The 18,794-nt window shown below is 39.5% G+C and overlaps 1 protein-coding gene across 2 annotated transcripts in view; it reads right to left on the minus strand.

The window, feature by feature from the left end:
* Window positions 1-1,672: 1,672 nt before the first annotated feature.
* Window positions 1,673-18,794, minus strand: part of ntmt2 (N-terminal Xaa-Pro-Lys N-methyltransferase) — a 42,901-nt gene continuing 25,779 nt past the window's right edge. For both annotated transcript variants that reach the window (XM_073063256.1, XM_073063257.1), the window contains exons 3-4: window positions 3,327-3,576; window positions 1,673-2,480 (exon numbers count right to left, since the gene is read on the minus strand). In XM_073063256.1, the coding sequence (XP_072919357.1) occupies window positions 2,224-2,480; window positions 3,327-3,576 (507 nt within the window). In that variant the 3' untranslated portion in view covers window positions 1,673-2,223. The remainder of the gene's footprint in view (window positions 2,481-3,326; window positions 3,577-18,794) is intronic.

Consider the following 18,794-nt stretch of genomic DNA (forward strand, 5'->3'; position numbering starts at 1 on the left):
TCACTTAATGCTGATGATGCTGCTTAATTCATTCATGGAGCTGGATTCTCATTCAATGTTCATTAAAATCGATGACAGGCAGAGCTATTGGATGAACCTTGCTCCTGAACCATTTGGTGATCAGCCTTTGCTTGCATTGAACTATCAAAGCTGATAGAGTTGGCCATTTTGCTAGGGAAGTAAATGCAGTGGGATTAAGTTGTTCACTGGATATCCCAAGGGAAGGAGGAAACCAGTAGCCAAGAATGCATCAAGTATCAACAGCTGTTTACCCTAGACACAAATATAATATACAGTATGTGTCAATATTCTTTCATACTGCCCACGGATGGTATTCACTTCATATTACTAATGACTCTCTAGTAATGATGGAAAAAGGATTAATTTCATTCCATCAGTGTGGTTTTATCTTGGGGATAAAAAACACCAAGAAGTAAACAAGTGGACACACAACTAGAGGTCATAGTTTAAGTGTGAAAAGTGTGAAGTTTAAGGGGAATGTGAGGGGGAAGTTTGTTTATGTACAAGGATGGTAGGGATATGGAGGGCTATGGTCCCAGTGCAGGTTGATGGGAGTAGGCAGATTAAATGGTTTTGGCATGGACTAGATGGGCTGAAGGGCCTGTTTCTGTGCTGTACTTCTCTATGATTCTAAATGTTTTATTTCCAAATTATTGCCTGTATTTTCCAAATCAACATTATACAAAAACCCTGAAAGCCATCCCCAATCCCAACACTGTGATGGCACACTAGAACAAATTCATAGTTATACATGTGTGTAAAAAAAAAAGCAAATATAAGGGTACTATTTAAACACATGAGCCTAGAACTTCATTACTCCTGCAGTTAATCTGTTGTACTCATTGTGCTACTGATTGTTTTGGTTGTAGTCCAACACTTAGCTGAACAGTATTGCCCGAGTTTCAAAGTTCCGGGTGGTACTGAAATAATCTTACAGAAGTATAGCACATTGGGTGGAACCAGGAAGAGCAATATCATAGAGCAGAGATGAGAGTTTGAAAGCAGGATTGGCTTGCAATCACCAGTCAAACAGTGGAGGAAGAGAAGTTTGGATGAATTAGGAGCTGATTACTGAGATGGATGGAGCTCAATGAGTCAGGCATTATCAAGAAATTGAGGCTGGAAAGGGGAAGGACTTGATTGAGTACGTGCGAAGGAAGGGGTTTATTGATGAGGGCCTGGAACCAAAGAATCAGCAGATGCAGGATATCATACAAGTGTCAAACTTGGGTTGGGCAGGTGGTCTAGGGTTTGTTTAATAAAGGGGGGGTCTGAAAGATAGAAAGTAATTAAATTAAGCAAAATATTGTGCTGTGATCAACTCAGGAATGCCCCCATTAGATTATGGGAAGTATTAAAACATTGTTAGGATAAGAATGCCCAACAACGGTAAGAATATGGACTCATATCACCTTATTTCTCCTACCAAGCAATGCATCATTACGTGCACGCTCATTTTAGAAAATTCATCATCAGAACATGCATGAATCATATTATAGAGTGTGCAACCGAATTTAGAAGTGGCAGAATTCAATACAAACACATTACGAAAGAATTACATTCAAAAATCAAGTAATATTCAGACATGCAGAGTATCTAGAAAAACACTACACAATTAAATTGCTAAGCAACAGTTTGTTCAAGACTTTTATTAGGGTGGTTCTTTGCTGGTCCTAAACTCTAAAATCCAGAGATAGGCTCTGGTCTACTTGAGTCAAAAATAATAGCTGTAAATCATTTCTACTTTAAAAATTGACTGTGTCCATTGTTTTTCTGTTTTCTGCCCCTGTTTGAGGACACCTCCAAGATATCTAGCTAAACTGGGTTTTCTATAGACCCAATCTATAACTGACATTCTGGAAATTATTTGATCAGTGTCAATGCACAGAATAATTTATGTTTAAATAACTTTACTGCCATTGGATTCACTTCTTTAAACAACATTGACAGTGAATTGAAAGTGCATTTACCTGCTATGACTATTTTACCTGATAAAAATCTGCACCTTGCAATCAAGTTAAAAGAAAACACTAATAACTGAGAATTAAATACCTTAAACTTGAATCATGTACAAAGCAGACTTTATAGATCAAGGTATAGCATTATCCAATGTTAATCTTTATATACCTTATGGATAATTTCACCAAAGAGGAAGTCTAAAATAAGGACTGTTTGAGATTAACAAGCTTACTAGAGAAGCTACTATTTCAAGGCCAGCATCCACACAGGTACTAACTGCTCGGGCATGTCTAGTTGCTTCTCGGCACAGATGATATCCAAATCAGCTTTTGCTATGATATTCCTTAAAATATCAATGTCCCGGATTATACTACTGTCACTTTGGTCCAGAATACATCCTTGTCGACCAACATTATCTTTAATGATGATAACTCCATCATCCTTCAGGCTGTTCTTGCATCTTATTAAGAATAACATTAGGTCCTTATCAGTTAAATGTCCTGTAGTGGAAGAAAAATCAAAGGTAAATCCTAATAGTTTCAGAATATTTTTAGTGTCTGTTGTTTTTCTATTTTGTTGCATTGACTTTCTTAAACAATACACCATCTTCAGCCAAGAAAGTAGAAAGATATGATTTTCCCTGATTGTTGCAAGCTCTGTTCTGTAAGAGATTATGCCAGCAGCTCAAAGATGGCCTAACTGACCCTTTTTCACTCCTCATGAGGAAGGTCATATCTTTCCAAAATAGGATGATTGAACATGGTTCAGTTTGTTTTTAAATAATCAAGTGTTATCAATTTTCCTTTGGGGTTCTTTCTTCATTGTTTGATTCTTTTATCTGCTCCATCAGACTTTGAATTTGATAATTAATTTCTTAGATAAAATATTCAGCAAATTTTAGTAAATGTGATGGCAATATGCATCTCTACACACAGGAAAGGAAACAGAAGATTTGCATTTTTGTATTTATATAACATTTCTCATAACCTTCAACTGTTCAGATGTAGCTTACAGTCAATGAAGTAGTTTTGAAAGTTAAGTCATTGCTGTGATACTAAATATGCCACAACAATTTCAAGACTTAGTTTAATATTAAGTGCAAAAAAAAACAACATTCCTCAATCCTGCAATACAGTGTCAGTCTAAATTTTGTGCTTAAGTGCCTGAAGTGGTTCTTCAATCTGCTAACTTCTGACACAAAACTCTACCAATGGAAGCATTGCAGATGTAAGACCATCCATTAATTTTGAACTGATGAAAAAAACTACCAATAATTTATAATTCAAGAAGTATCAACATTGCTGCAGTTCTGATATCAAAATTGCACACTTCTAGTCATAACTCACCAGTCACCCACTGAATCCAAATAACATCGTATTTTTTAATAGGTGGAGTGAACTCCTGCAAGGGAAAGCAGAAGTAATCTTTCACTTTCTTTACATCTTTTCCGATGTAGGAAAGAGCTTCAAATAAAAAGTTATCCATCATGTCCACCATGTCGACTGAGGAGAAAACAGGCAGCAGGACATATCTGGAAACTCTGCCAATGCCAGAACCACAGTCCAAAGCATACTCAGTATCAGACTTTCCTGGACCCTGTCAAAAGTAAATGTACAGTATTAGTCTATAACAGATTGATATTGGATAGCCACATAATCCATATTATTCTGTACAAATTCTGCCTGAAAATCACCCATAGTACTGGTGTAGTATAACATCAAACCCATGTCAAGTTTCAACCTGAAGGATTGTAAATGTTACCTCTATTATTTACTGAACAAATAATATATAAATATAAAAGACCATAAGATATAGGTGCAGAAGTAGGCCATTCAGCCCATCGAGTCTGCTCCACCATTCAATCATGGGCTGATCCAAACTCTTCCAGTCATCCCCACTCCCCTGCCGTCTCCCCATACCCTTTGATGCCCTGGCTAATCAAGAAACATAGAAAAGCTACAACACAATACAGGCCCTTTGGCCCACAAAGTTGTGCCAAACATGTGCCTACCTTAGGAATTACTAGGCTTACCTATAGCCCTCTATTTTACTAAGCTCCATGTACCTGTTTAAAAGTGGTTTAAAATACCCTATCGTATCAACCTCCACCACTGTTGCTGGCAGCCCATTCCACGCACTCACCACTCTCTGAGTAAAAAGCTTAACCCTGACATCTCCTCTGTACCTGCTCCCCAGCACCTTAAACCTGTGTCCTCTTGTGGCAACCGTTTCAGCACTGGGAAAAAGCCTCTGACTATCCAGACCATTAATGCCTCTCATCATCTTATACACCTCTATCAGGTTACCTCTCATCCTCCTTCACTCCAAGGAGAAAAGGCCAAGTTCACTCAATCTATTTTCATAAGGCATGCTCCCCAATCCAGGCAACATCCTTGTAAATCTCCTCTGTACCCTTTCTATGGCTTTCATATACTTCCGGTAGTGAGGCTACCAGAACTGAGCACAGTACTCCAAGTAGGGTCTGACCAGGGTCCTATTCAGCTGCAACATTACCTCTTGGCTCCTAAATTCAATTCCTCGATTTATGAAGGCCAATATACTATACGCCTTCTTAACCACAGAGTCAACCTGCGCAGCTGCTTTGAGCGTCCTATGGATTCGGACCCCAAGATCCCTCTGATCCTCCACATTGCCAAGAGTCTTAACATTAATACTATATTTTGCCATTGTATTTGATCTACCAAAATGAACCATCTCACACTTATCTGGGTTGAACTCCATCTGCCACTTCTCAGCCCAGTTTTGCATTCTATCAATGTCCCGCTGTAACCTCTAACAGCCCTCCACACTATCCACAACACTTCCAACCTTTGTGTCATCAGCAAGAACCCATCTATCTTTGCCTTAAATGCACCCAATGACTTGGCCTCCACAACTGCTCGTGGCAACTATTTCCACAGATTTACCACCCTCTGACTAAAGTAATTTCTCCACATCTCTGTTCTAAATGGATGTCCTTCAATCCTGAAGTTGTGTCCTTGCGCCCTCTGATATAATATACAGTAATATATAAATATATTACTCTTAACTTACAGAACTGCTTCTGCTTTTTGGTATTGGCTCTCATTTTGAAGATTTCCAGGCTGAATGTGTCAATGTGTGTCTGTCAGGGAATGCAGCATAGGCTGATGATGGGTTGGAGGGTAGGGTTGGTAAACTTTTTAAGTTGGTGCTGGAGCCTTTGTAGAAGATGAGAAAGGAGGAGAAAAGGGACAAATTCCTCTGCTTTCCTGCAGGCAATCTGAGAAGTTAAGCTGCGATATCCATAAACAGAAACTTAGGTTAAGTTATTTAATACTGTACTCACACTGGGGAAAACAGGAGATTCCATTTAATAAGGATACATCGGGACTAGTATATTTTGGCCCAATCACATTGTTTGCTTCAAATAGTTGGTTTCATGGAAGTAGTTAAAAATGTATAAAGAGATAAACAGTTGTTTAACTGTGCAACAATTTATGTACTTAAATGAAATACAGAACACTATCTATATGACTACAGTGCTATAAAACTGTGTATTAGTTCCTATTAATGGAGTTACCAATGGAGCAATTCATCCAGTGTATGCTGCCATGTTCTTTTGATTGACTGTAAATAAACAAAGTTAGCATAGACCTACTGCAGATAATGGACTGCCTTCACATAATTCTTTCGACGATTGCATTCTTCAAATTTTTATTTTCATTATAATGTCCAAGATGATTGTTGATACCTTCAAATTCTTTGTAGTTATTACATTTTTGAAGTAGAGACATCATTTTATTTTCACTCCTAACCGTTTCTGGCATCTCCAAGCCTGAAAAAAATGCGCAACTGATGCTATTTAAAAACTGTTCACTCTAAGTATGGTGTAATGTCTAACAACCACAAAAATGCATATGACTGATGTTACTTAGTGTCCCAAGTAAATGAAGGGAATCCTGGTTATTTTCTCAAATTGGTTTTTGTTTTTTAAGAGTTTTTCCAAATAAGCAACTGCCCAGCTTAACCAATGGCCCAATTAACTGGATTTCACTGTAGATATTTTTTGAAAGATAGGATGATTGAGAACTATGGGAAGCTGCCACAGAAGAATCAGATAAACTAAGATCATATTGAATAGTGAGCCAGTCTTGAGTGGCTGGGTGGCCTACTCCTGCTTCTGTTTTCGTATGTTCTTGTATTTTTAAGCATGATAGAAGAGGTCTTGAGTTATTTTGGGGTGGAGACAATAACCAAATTGTGCTGATAACTGGACCATTCTCTGCAGTGTAATAACAGCTTCACCTTTGTGATTGAAGTCAGGACTGCACTGAACTTTTAGACTTCTTGCTGATTTAAAAAGTCACAACTTGTAACATTTAAGTCAATTCAACCCTCTCTGGGAGGTTCACTAGTGCTACTCGGGAAGGCTTAAACTGGTTTGACAGGGGAATGGGAACCAAAGCACCAGGCCAGAAAGTGGAGGGATTGTGTGCAAGATAGATGCCAAGTCCAGTACAAAAATGTCAGGGGCAGTGTAATAGATACAATTGGATGGATAGTTTGAGGTATGTGTATTTTAATGCTAGGAGTATTTTGGGTAAAGGTGATGAACTGAGAGCATGTTGTGGCCATGGTTACAGAGACATGGTTGAGGGAGGGACAGGAATGGGTGCTTAATGTCCCAGGGTTTTGATGTTTTAAAAAATTAAGGAAAGGTGTAAAACCTTTGTCATGGGGGACTTCAACTTCCCTAATATAAACTGGGTCCTTCTTAATGCAAGAGGTTTAGATGGGGCAGAATTTGTTAGATCATCCAGGAGGGCTTCTTAAATTAATATGTAGATAATCCAACAAGAGGAGGGGCTGTATTGGGCCTGGTGTTGGGTAATGAGCCTAGCCACTGTTGTGTATTTAATCTTTCAGTAATATTTGAGTAATATTGCAAATATGTTGTTTGAGTAAGTATTCTTTGTTGCTTACATAACTCATTAAGGATTATATGTAAAAGTATGTGAATGGCATATATCATTATGCCAACATTATATATGAGCACCTCACTAAAGTGAAAACAAAACGTACACGAGTTATCTCCGACTCTCCCTTGTCTTTCTTTCAACTAGTTTTTGGAGTTACAAAATATAATAATGGTGACGATTAAGTGTTAAATGAAAATGCCACACTGAAGTAGCCAGTGAGCTAGATCACATGGAGGCTATTGGAATTCTTTCCAATGTTGAGTGAAGCCCATGGGCAATACCAGTGTTCCCAATAGCCAAGAAGGATTGATCTGTCAGGATCTTAAGGTCACCAGCAACCCAGTACTGAAGTAGATCAATTCCCTCTGCCCGCAATAGAAGATACCTTTGCAAACCTTTCTGGGGGAAAAACACCAGCAAAATGCACTTATCTGAGGTCGACTCTCAGATGCAAATGGAAGAAGATTCCAAAGAGTTTCTCACCATAAACTTTCATAAAGGGCTTATTCTTGGAGTAGTATCTGCACCTACACCCTGGCAGTAAGCTATGGACTGGGTGCTGCAAGGCTGTCCAGGTGCTCACTGTTACCTAGATTATGTCATTGTTACCGGTCAGGGTGAGAAGCATCACCTCCAACATCTCAAAACAGTGTTATTGATTAGTTTTGAGGCGATGCTAGTATTCAATGCCAACCTGTCGATGATACTTATTGTTTATTTATTTCTCCTTCTTCTTACTTTCTTTTTATATTTGCACAGATTGGTGCCTTTTGCACATTGATTGAATGAACAAGTTGGTGTGGTCTTTCATTAATTCTACAATGGTTATTTTCCTATCGTGGATTTATTGAGCATGCCCGCAAGAAAATGAATCATGGGATTGTATATGGTGGTATATATGTAGTTTGACAAAAATTTACTTTGAACTTTAAAAAGATTAAAATGGACTCAAAGCATAATGCAACATCTGCGGATTCTTTAAACCACACATCACTTACAGTGACCACACCATCGATGTACAAGGATTACACAAGTGTACTGAGAAAATTCAAGCAGTGGTGGGTGCCCCAAGGCCAAGGGATATGTCACAATTGCAGTCCTTTCAGGATATGTCAATTACTATAACGGGGTTCTGCCAAACCTGGCTACTGTGCTACACCCCGTGAACTCATTACTACAGATTGGGAAGAAATGATAATGGATAAAGCAGTGTGAGGTGGCTTTTCTCACACATTATGATTCACATCATTCAGAGCTGCTTGCCTGTGACGCCATGCCTTATGGTATACTGTAGTTGCAGTCATATTGTGAGTGATGGAAGTGAACACCCCTTAGCCTTTGCATCATGTTTCCTTACCACTGGAGAGAAAAATTATGCACAGATTGACAGGGAGGTCTTGAATCTGGTTTGGGGTGTTAAGCATTTCATCCAGTAGCTGCATCAGAGAGTTTACCTTCATTACTGATCATCAATCATAGTGTCCACTTTCAGCCCACAGAAGGGTGTTCCACTAAAGCAGCATGAATGCAGAGTTGGGCTGCAATTACAAGATCAAATTCAAGATGACAACTAATCATGGAAATGCTAATGGATTGTTCCTTTACCCTTGGAAAAATACCTGAAAAAGTTACAAAAGAGGACATTCCTCTTTTTAATAAATGTCCTCTTCAGTAATTTGTTTTTTTTTACAAAAAATTGTCTCCTTATTATACAGCAGAAATGATTCAAAAGGAAACCAGTAAAGAACCCACACTGTCTCAGGTCTACATGGCCACCCAAAACGGGTGGAAGATGCTGCAGAAGTTCAAGTTCCCCCAGTTATACCAGAGCCAGGATGAACTTGCCCTGACAGGGTTTGCCTTATGTGGGCATTGAGAATTATTGTACCATCCAAGCTGAGTGATAAAAGTGTTGGAGAAGCTGCATGCCAGTTATCTAGACGTGGTCAAAAATGAAAGCTTTGGCTTGAAGCTTTGTCTGATGGCCTGGGATAAATTAGCAGATCGAGCAGCTTGCCATGCACAGTTTGGGATATCAACATATCCAGAAGATACCAAGAACATCTTGGAGAAGAAAGAAGAAAGGAGAAGAAAAGTATCCAGAGCTGCCAGAACAACTTCCTGTAGTCCCAGAGTCAATTCCTAGTGTAACCTCTCTTGTCAGGAAAGACGTTTCCCACAAGAATAAGAAATCCTCCACGAAGATTAAATCTTTACGCCTGAATGGGACAATTTAAAATTTATTCTAGTGTGGATGTCTACACTGTAGTTATAACTATACTGTGTATATTGTGAAGATCAATGTAAAAGGTTCATTTTATTGCCAAAGTATGCCTGTACAATACAACTCTGATATTTGCCTTTTCCAGATAGCCATGAAGTACCCGTGAAAAAGTAAAAGAAACAAAACTCGCAGACCCCAGAATCCCCAGCCCCCACCCGCAGGAAATAAACAGCAACAGTAACATCCCGGACACTCACACCCACGGAAAAAGCAACAGTAACAATCCATGAAACCCCACCCCACGTAAAAAGACAGCAACCATAGCAATACATGCCCAACCCCTCCCTGCAGAGACATAAACAATGACCAACTCCTCACTCGCAAAAAAGAACAGCAACAATAGATTTAAAACCCCCTTCCCTCCACCCACATACAAAAAACTTACATATCAGCCACAAGAAAGAAAATGCTGGAAAACTGAAGGAGACCAATATAAAGTTCAGTCCAATCACATAACTCTCAGAGCATCAAACAGTCCTTCCATCACTCAGAATGCATTGTATATTGAGGTGGAGTTTATAGCTAAGCAGGGAGAAGAGTTTATTTCAGTAATATTGTAAATACATTGTTTGATTAAGCATTCTTTGTTGTTTCACATAATTCATTATGGGTTATATGTAAAAGTGCATGAATGGCATACGTCATTATGCCACCATATAAGTGCACACTTCACTAATGTAAATATGAAATGTACTTGAGTTATCCCTGGCTCTCCCATCTTTTTCTTTTAATTTGATTTTTGAGTTATAAAATATAACAGCCAGGTGAGCAACCTTTCATTGGGTGACCAGATAGGGAACAGTGACCACAATTCCTTAAGTTTTAAGATACATATAGATAAGGATTTGTATAGATCTCGTGGGAGAGTATTAAATTGGATCAGGACCAATTATGGGAGTATTAGGCAGGAACTAGGGAGATTTAATTGGGAGCAGCTGTTTTTTGTGCAAGCCCGCATCCAACATGTGGAGAGTGTTTAAAGACCAACTGCACAGCATACAGGACAGTCAGAAGGAATGACAGGGATGGCAAGGTAAGACAACCTTGTATGTCAAGGGTAGTGATGAATTTAGTCAAGAAGAAAAAGAAAAATTATGTAAAGCTTAGGAAGCTAGAATCAAACAGAGCCCTTGAGGATTATAAAGAAGCCAGAAAAGAACTCCAGAAGGAAATTAGGAAAGCCAGGGAGGGTCATAAATATTCCTTGGCAAGAAGGATTAAAGAGAATCTCAGGGCATTCTATACATACATCAAGAACAAGAGAACAATTATGGAGAGGGAAGGACCATTTAAGGATAAAGAAGGGAACATTTGCTTGGTTGCAGAAGATGTGGATAAGGTCTGTAATGAGTGCTTAAATCATTATTTACCTAGGAGAAAGACGTGGAGGACAGGGAGATCAGTGTTGAGCTTACTAAAGCGCAAGGACGTTTCAAAGTAAAGGAGGAGGTAGTGTTGGGTCTCTTAAAGAGCATTAAGGTTTACAAACCCCTAGGGATATGAGAGATGAGATGAGATTGCTAGGACCTTGACCAATATATTTGTGCCCTCTGTAGCCACAAGTGAGGTTTACTAACGACTGTATTTTTTGATGAGGTGATAAGGGTTATGGGAAGGTAGAGCTGTAGATGTTGTCTACATGGATTTTAGTAAGGTATAGGCGGCTATTCCAGAACATTAAGATGCATGGGGTCCATGGGGAATTGGCTGTTTTAGATTCAGAACTGGCTTGACCAGAGAAGACAGAAGGTAGCGGTTGAAGGGAGTTATTCTAGCTAGAATTGTGTGAAGTGTGTTGTTCTGTAAGGATCTGCACTGAGACCTCTGCTATTTGTGATGTACATAAATGACCTGATGGGTGGGTTAGCAAGTTTGCAGATAATATGAAGATTGGTGGTGTTACGAATTGTGTAGAAGACTGGCAAAAAAATACAATGGGAAATAATCACTTGCAGATGTGGGTGGAGAACCAGCAGCTGGAGTCTAACCCGGCCAGATGTGAAATGTTGCACCTTGATAGGTTAAATGTAAAGAGACAGTACACTGTTAAGGGCAAAACCCTTAACAGTGTTGATGAGCAGAGGATCTTGGGATCTAAGTTCACAGCTCCCTGAAAGTAGCTACACAAGTTGATAGCATGGTTAAGAAGGCATATGGCATGCTTGTCTTTATTAATCGAGGCACTGAGTTCAGAAGTCAGGAAGTTACATTGCAGCTTTTTAAAACCCTAGTTAGGCTGCATCTAGAGTATTGCATATAGTTCTGGCCACACTATTATAGAAAGGATGTCGAGGTTTTGGAGAGTGTGTAAAAGAGGTTTACCAGGATGCTGCCTGAATTAGAAGGCATGTGCTCTAACAACAGCTTGGAAAAACTTGGAGTGACAAAGGCTGAGTGGAGATCTGATAAAGGTTTATAAGATTACCAGAGGCATAGATAGAGTAGACAGACAGTATCTTCTTCCCAGGGTTGAAATGTCTAATATCAGAGGGCATATACTTAAGGTTAGAGGAGATAAATTGAAAGGAGATGTGAGGGGCAAGTTTTTTTTTAACACAGAGTTGTGGGTGTCTGGAATACACTGCCTCGGGTGGTGGTAGAAGCAGATACATTAAGGACTTTTAAGAGATGTTTAGATAGGCACATGAAGGTGAGGGAAGTGGAAGAATATGAACATTGTGTCCGCAGAAGTGGCCTGTCTAGTTGGCCCTTTGATTTCTAATTTAATTGGTTCAGCATCACATTGCGGGCCAAAGGGCCTGTCTCTCTGCTGTAAATTTCTGTGTTCCTTGTTCTAATAGTCAATCCATCATCGCATCAAAGTAGTCACTGCTCACCACCGCCCCACCCCTCCAACCAGAGATAAATATCTTTTTCACTGGGGAGTATTCAATATTTCTGCTGGCAGCTGGATTGCCAACTATTTATACATAGAATCAGTGGCTAACAATATCATGGCAAAATCTTTCATAATTGGTAACACCATAAAATTGCAGGTGGTCTTGGACCCCTTAGATTTGAATAATCCAAGTGCTGGCAGCCACAGTAATGTTTTCATCATGAGAGTTTTTGAAAGAGCAGAAAGAATGGATATTTGTCTGCTTAGGATAGCATTTGAAGTCTAGGCTAATTGTGTCTGAATGGATGCCTCTCAGACTTATAAAAATTAATCACACCATATGTGAACTACATGTGTCTTGGGTCCCCCACCAATCTCCAAAGTATCTCTTTTAAAGTTGCAAATCACCCCCTGTAATTTTTATTCCAATAAAACCTCACCACCAATAGTGCATATGCAGGGTTCTGTGAAATGATAGCAGCAGTCCACAGATGCCTCAATATGTGACTAATTGCAAAGGCTTATGACCAGGATACTTCTGCTCCACCCGAAGGTTAGGGGATCTCCTTGGGAGACCCATGTGCCTGAGACTGCCTTGGAAGCAGCACTGACCCATTTCCCGTGGACAGGGGCACCAATGATTTGGCTGCTGCCTACTCAGCAGGCAGAGCATCTGTGAATTGCACAGATCAAACATTGAATTCCCTTCGGGTAAGTAAACCAGAATAATAATTTCTTAAAGCAAAGATGTCCCAGTGAATCCTGATATGGCATTAGTGCAACATAGAGCTGAACACAGAACATAGAACAATATAGTGTAGTATAGGCCCTTTGGCCCACAATGTTATGATGACCCTTTAACTACAATATCAATTAAACCCTTCCCTCCCACAAAGTCCTCCATTTTTTTTTGTCCATGTGCCTATCTAAGAGTCTTTTAGATGCCTCTAATGTATCTGCTTTTACATTACCCTTGGCAGTGCATTCCACGCACCTACCATTCTTTATGTAAAAATCCTACCTCTTACATCCCCCCTATACTTTCCTACAAACACTTTAAAGTTATGCCGCTTATATTTCTTCCTTGGGAAAATGTCTGTGGCTATACACACGATCTATGTTTCTTATCATTTTGTACACCTCTATCAAGTTACCCCTCACCCTCCCTCTCTCCAAAAAGAAAAGGCCCAGCTTGCTCAGCCTATCCTTTCTAAAATACGTCCTCTCCTTACCTGACTATCACCTCCCTCGGTGTCCTTTCTTCTTCCCTTTCTCCCATGGTTCACTCCCTCTCCTATCAGATTCTTTCTTCTCCAGCCCTTCACCTTTCCCATCTGTCTGGCTTCATCTATCACCTTCAGCTAATCCTCCTTCCCCTTCCCCCACCTTTTTCTTCTGGAGTCTTTCCTTTTCCCTTACAGCCTTGAAGAAAGGACTCATCCCAAAATGTCGACTGTTTATCATTTCCATAGATGCTGCCTGACCTGCTGAGTTCCTCCAGCATTTTGTGTGTGTCTTTCTAAAAGCAGCTGTTTAGCATATCAGATATTGGGGAAATCCGATTCTAGGCATAATGTTTCTCCAGTCTCTAAGAGCTAAAACCTCTAAGTAAGAATTTCTGACTATTTCTATAGCTTATGCCTTACTGACCAAAGGAAACAACACAGAGCAGTTTTTCCTGATTTGTATTCCACTGTTTTAGATAAATTGCTAAATATTCTATTAGTGATGTTGATGGTGCATTGGTTGAACACATTGAATCAACTGAAGCTCTTCATTTTAAAAAAAACTATTGTTTCAGCTATTGTAGTAGAGAATATTAAAAAGTTCATTCAGTGACCACTTTATTAGACACACCTGCTCATTAATGCAACTATCTAATTGACCACTCATGCAGTGGTAACTCAATGCATAAAAGCACGCAGGCATGGTCGAGAGGCTCAGTGAAATTGGACAACAGCTGTTGAGGTCTAGGCTTGTGCACTCAGTGTGGTGAACTACATATACCTGTCTGGACACGCCCCCTGCTGACTGCTCCTGTGGCCCCTCCCACAGACCCCGGTATAAAGGCGATTGAGGCCTGAGCCCGGCCCTCAGTCTCCAGGATGTAGTATGGTGGTCAACTACTGCTTGTTCTTTCTTCCAGTCAATAAAAGCCGATATCTCGCCTTCACGTCTCAGAGAGAGTTATTGATGGTGCATCACTCAGTTTTTGGGTCCCTGCCCATGATGGGGTTGAAGGAAATGAGGAGAATGTGAATGTAGTGATGCCTTTGCATAAAGGGGAGGTGAAAGCCAGAATTAAAATAATCTGTTCAAGATCACTGTGGCAATAAAGTTGGGATAAGGAAATGAAAGGACGGCACTTAAATAAAATTCAGAGGATGGTCTGATTTCAACTGGGAGATGAGTATAAAAGGAGAGAAGAAGTTGCACTTACACATTTACCTATTAGACATACTAGGTTGAATAATTCCTTCTTCAAAATGATATGGCCATTTGTAGGGAGTGCACTTGTCAAGAAATGATGTAGCGTACTGTGTATTGTTTGAATGCAGTTCCTGTAAGGTGCAAAGGAAACACCTAATTGCTAAATTAAGATCTTTGGGACAGACACAGTTTAACATGGAAAGTTTGTTCGGATATCACTGGCATTGAAATATATATGTGTGTATTTTACTTTCTGAAAAGCATTAGGCTTTTTATATTATTTGAGTTTTCTTTTTGAGGGGGTAGTAATCTAGTGGGTAGAGTTCCCTTCTCCTTGCACCATATTCTATTTCAGTAGGTAGCAGTGGCAGTTAGTCTCCCAACCACCATTAAACTTTACAAGAAGAAAAGGTCCAGTTGTTGTTCAGACAAAACATCAGAATGGGGAAGAAATGTGATCTAAGTGACTTTGACCAGGGAAAGATTGTTTGGTGCCAATCGGGCTGGTTTAAGTATCTCAGAAACAGCTGATCTCCCGGGGGTTTCATGTACAATACTCTCTGGAGTTTACAAAGAATGGTGTAAAAAGCAAAAAACATCCAGTGATTGGGAGCTGTGTGGGTGAAAGCATCTTGTTATTGAGAAAGCGCAAAGGAGAACAATCAGACTGGTTCAATCCGACAGGAAAGCGACAGTAACTCAGGTAACCCTATGTTATGACAGTGGTGTGCAGAACACGTCAAACGTTGAAGTGGATGGGCTACAGCAGCAGAAGACCAAGAATGTGCACTCAGCGGCCACTTTATTAGATACAGGAGTTACATAATAAAGTAGACACTGAGTGTTTGCGTTTACCTTATTTTCCCTTCTGTATGCAGCACCTGGTACTTACTTCCTTATATTTTGCCCGACTTCTGGCCAGCTTACATAGTTTACCTCCAATTCCTTTTGTCCCGCTTCAATTGCAAAAGTTCTTGGAATGATTTTATCATGACCTGGGTTTCTTGCCGTAGCCTCTTAGCTGTGCAGTCATTTCAAAACTGCTGTCTGCAGGTTTCAGAGATTATAATATATACAGGTGAGCAAGATGTGTTATGAAACCACCACGTTACCTCTAGTAGGTGCCCTAGATGTATGTGCAGCACAGTGGCTCGTGGAGAGGAACCACAGCTTCATAGCTCCAGCAGTCTGGGTTGAATCCTGGTATCTGATACAGTCTGCATGTATTTTCACATTCTCCCAGTGATTTCCACTGTGTCCTTCAGTTTCCTCCAGCATTCCAAATATGTGTGTGTTTTGGAGGTGAATTTGTGACTGCGAATTGCCCTTGTACGTAATTGAATAGGGGAGGTGAAGCAATACAATGAGATTTGTGTAAGTAGATGTTGGATGGTTAGTGTACACGGTGTGTCGAAGGACCTATTTCTGTGTTGCATGACTATGGCTTCTTGACTTTTAAGCACAATTTGGCCTGGGTATAAAAGGAAGTAGAATGTCAAATAAAAAATTATCTGACTGAAAAAAGATAATTACAATATTAAAGATTATAGAACGGTTAAAAATTAAGTTTGGAATATTTAAGTAAAACATTCAATAGAATAGAAAACAACTTGTTGATATGGTGAATTGAAAGCTTGCTTCTGTGCTACATAACTGTGATTCTTTAAAACTGAAGGTTGATTCAAATGTATTGAGATGCAAAGTTTCTGTTGCTGTTCTGTTCCAATTAATTTTTACTCATAAGCCAAAAGAAAAAATACATTTATTTATGATATTTAAGGAAAGCAATTAATAGCCAGACAAGTAGGGCATTATGTAGAAGTGAAACATGTTGATTCATAGAACGGTAACACCATAACATTACAAAAACTTAAGGCGCAGTGTTTTAACCATTTGGTCTATTGTGTGTCATTCCACACCAAAATTGGAGTTGCATCACTTTCCCTTACTTCCTAACTTTTGGTGCATAGTCTTGCAGTTCACAGCTCTTCAAGTTCTCACTTGGGTATGTTTTAAATGTGCTGAGTGGTTTGTCCTCACTGCCCTCTCAAGGAGGACTTTAACTATTTCCTCTCTAATCTAATTTTACCAATCATATTAAGTCTCCGTCTTTTAATTATTCACTACACTGTGAAAGGAATTGGGCTCTTTCTGTTTGTAATTGAGCACACCTCAGTTACACCTCTCCTCCAAAATGACAATCTCAATCTTCTCAGTCATTTCTCAAACCATAATCCTCCAACAGTAGCAGCATCCTCAAAATTTTCTCCCACACCCTCATTTTATTTGATTCTGTTCAACCAAGTTACTCAAAGTATTTGGTTTGGTTCCAAAAATCCACTCTTGCAGACATCCCATCATTATAATAATTGTTACCAGATGCTTTACTAAACAAATAAGAAGCCAGCAATAAAAACTTTTCATGACATGCTGTGAAAGACAGTTCACCATTCAGTGGTATGTCTCAATGCTATGTTCAAATCATATTACATATGAACATACAAGCTAAAAGCAAGAGTAGGTCCCTCTGCAATTTAAAAGGCAATGGTTAGGTTAATTGTAACTTGTTTTTGAAGAACCTATCTAGCTCTGGCTTAAAAATATTCAGAGACTCTGATGCTACCACCCTTTCAGGAAGAGAGTTCTAAAGACTCACAACCCTCTAAAAGAAAAAAATTCTTTCCCATGGTTTTAGATTCTCCCACAGGAAGAAAGATCGTCACCACAAGACCCTCAGGATTTTTTGTCTTTCATTTGAATGCCCCTTCACTCTTCCATACTTTCCTCAGAAGACAACCCAAATATTCTATTAATTTGTTCTCTGAATTGCTTTCAATTCATTAACAATCATCTTTTAATAAGAAGACCAATGCATTACACAATACTTAATATCTTACCAGTACCTCATATAATTGAACCCCAAAGTCCCTGTAACACATAGTAACACTTTGTAACACATACAAAGTCTCTGATTTTGTATTCAAATTTATTTATTTAGTTTTCCTGATTTCTTGTTGCACCTGTGTACAAATCTCTTGTGAATTACTCATGGGTGATTCACAAAGGACAGCCAAAATCCTCTGCATTTCGGAACTCTGTAATCTCATACTATTTACAAAATACGCTCAGTGGCTACTTTGTTAGGTACAGCAGTATACCTACCTGTTAATGCAAATGTCTATTTAGTCAGTCTTGTGGCAGCAACTCAGTGAATAAAAGCATGCAGACATGGTCAAGCGCTTCAGACCAAACATCAGAATGGGGAAGAAATGTAATCTCTGACTGTGAAATGATTGTTGGTGCCAGACAGGGTGGTTTGAATATCTCAGAAGCTGCTGATTTCCTGGGATTTTCAATCACAACAGACTTTAGAACTTGCAAAGAATGGTGCAAGAAACCAAATGCTTTGTTAATGAAGGAGGTCAGTGAAGAATGGCCAGGCTGGTTCAAGGTAACGGGAAGGTGACAGTAACTTAAATAACCAGACAAAAGTGCTGGAGGATGCAACAGTGGTGTGCAGAAGGGCATCTCTGAATGCAGAACAAGTTAAGCCTTGAGGGGATGGGCAACAGTAACCAAAGACAATGAATATACACAGTGTATGCTTCTCCTTTCATTTTTTTCTTGCCAAAATAGACCATTTAACAACTTTTCACATTGTACTCCATTTGTCTGCTCACTTCTTATCTATGTTCCTTACATCCTGTTCACATTCTAATTTTGAACACACTTTTGTGTCAGATTTAGCAAATTTTGGTGACTTTATCTGAGCCAATTATGTGAATTGCAAAATGCTAAGGCTGCAGTATTTATATTTTTTTTTACTATTCACTGTCCCATCCTCTGTTTCCTTTATTTCAGTCAGAACCACATTCTTTCTCCTTCCTCTTCGCACCCTGAGTGCCCTGTCCAGGTCACTTCAACACAACACTTCACCCGTGAACCTGTTGTAGTTAACTATGTATCTGGTGCTCTGGGTGTGGCCTCCTCTACATTGAGATCCAACATAGATCGGGAAACCACTTTCTCAAGCACCCTTGCTCCAGCCGGTATAAAAAGAAAGGATTTCCCAGTGGTCAACCATTTCAATTCCAATCCCCATTCCCATTCTGACCTGTCAGTTCATGGCTCCTCCTACTGACCTGATGTGGCCACTCTCAGGCTGGAGGAGCAACACTCCATATTCCGGCTGTGTGGCCTCCAACGTGATGGTATGAACATTGATTTCTCCAACATCCAGTAATTTTGCTCCAGCCCCCTTCTTTTTACTTCAATTCTCCACTGTGGCTCCCCTCTTACC

This window comes from Hemitrygon akajei, chromosome 12, assembly GCF_048418815.1.
Source record: "Hemitrygon akajei chromosome 12, sHemAka1.3, whole genome shotgun sequence".
Classification (NCBI taxonomy): domain Eukaryota; kingdom Metazoa; phylum Chordata; class Chondrichthyes; order Myliobatiformes; family Dasyatidae; genus Hemitrygon; species Hemitrygon akajei.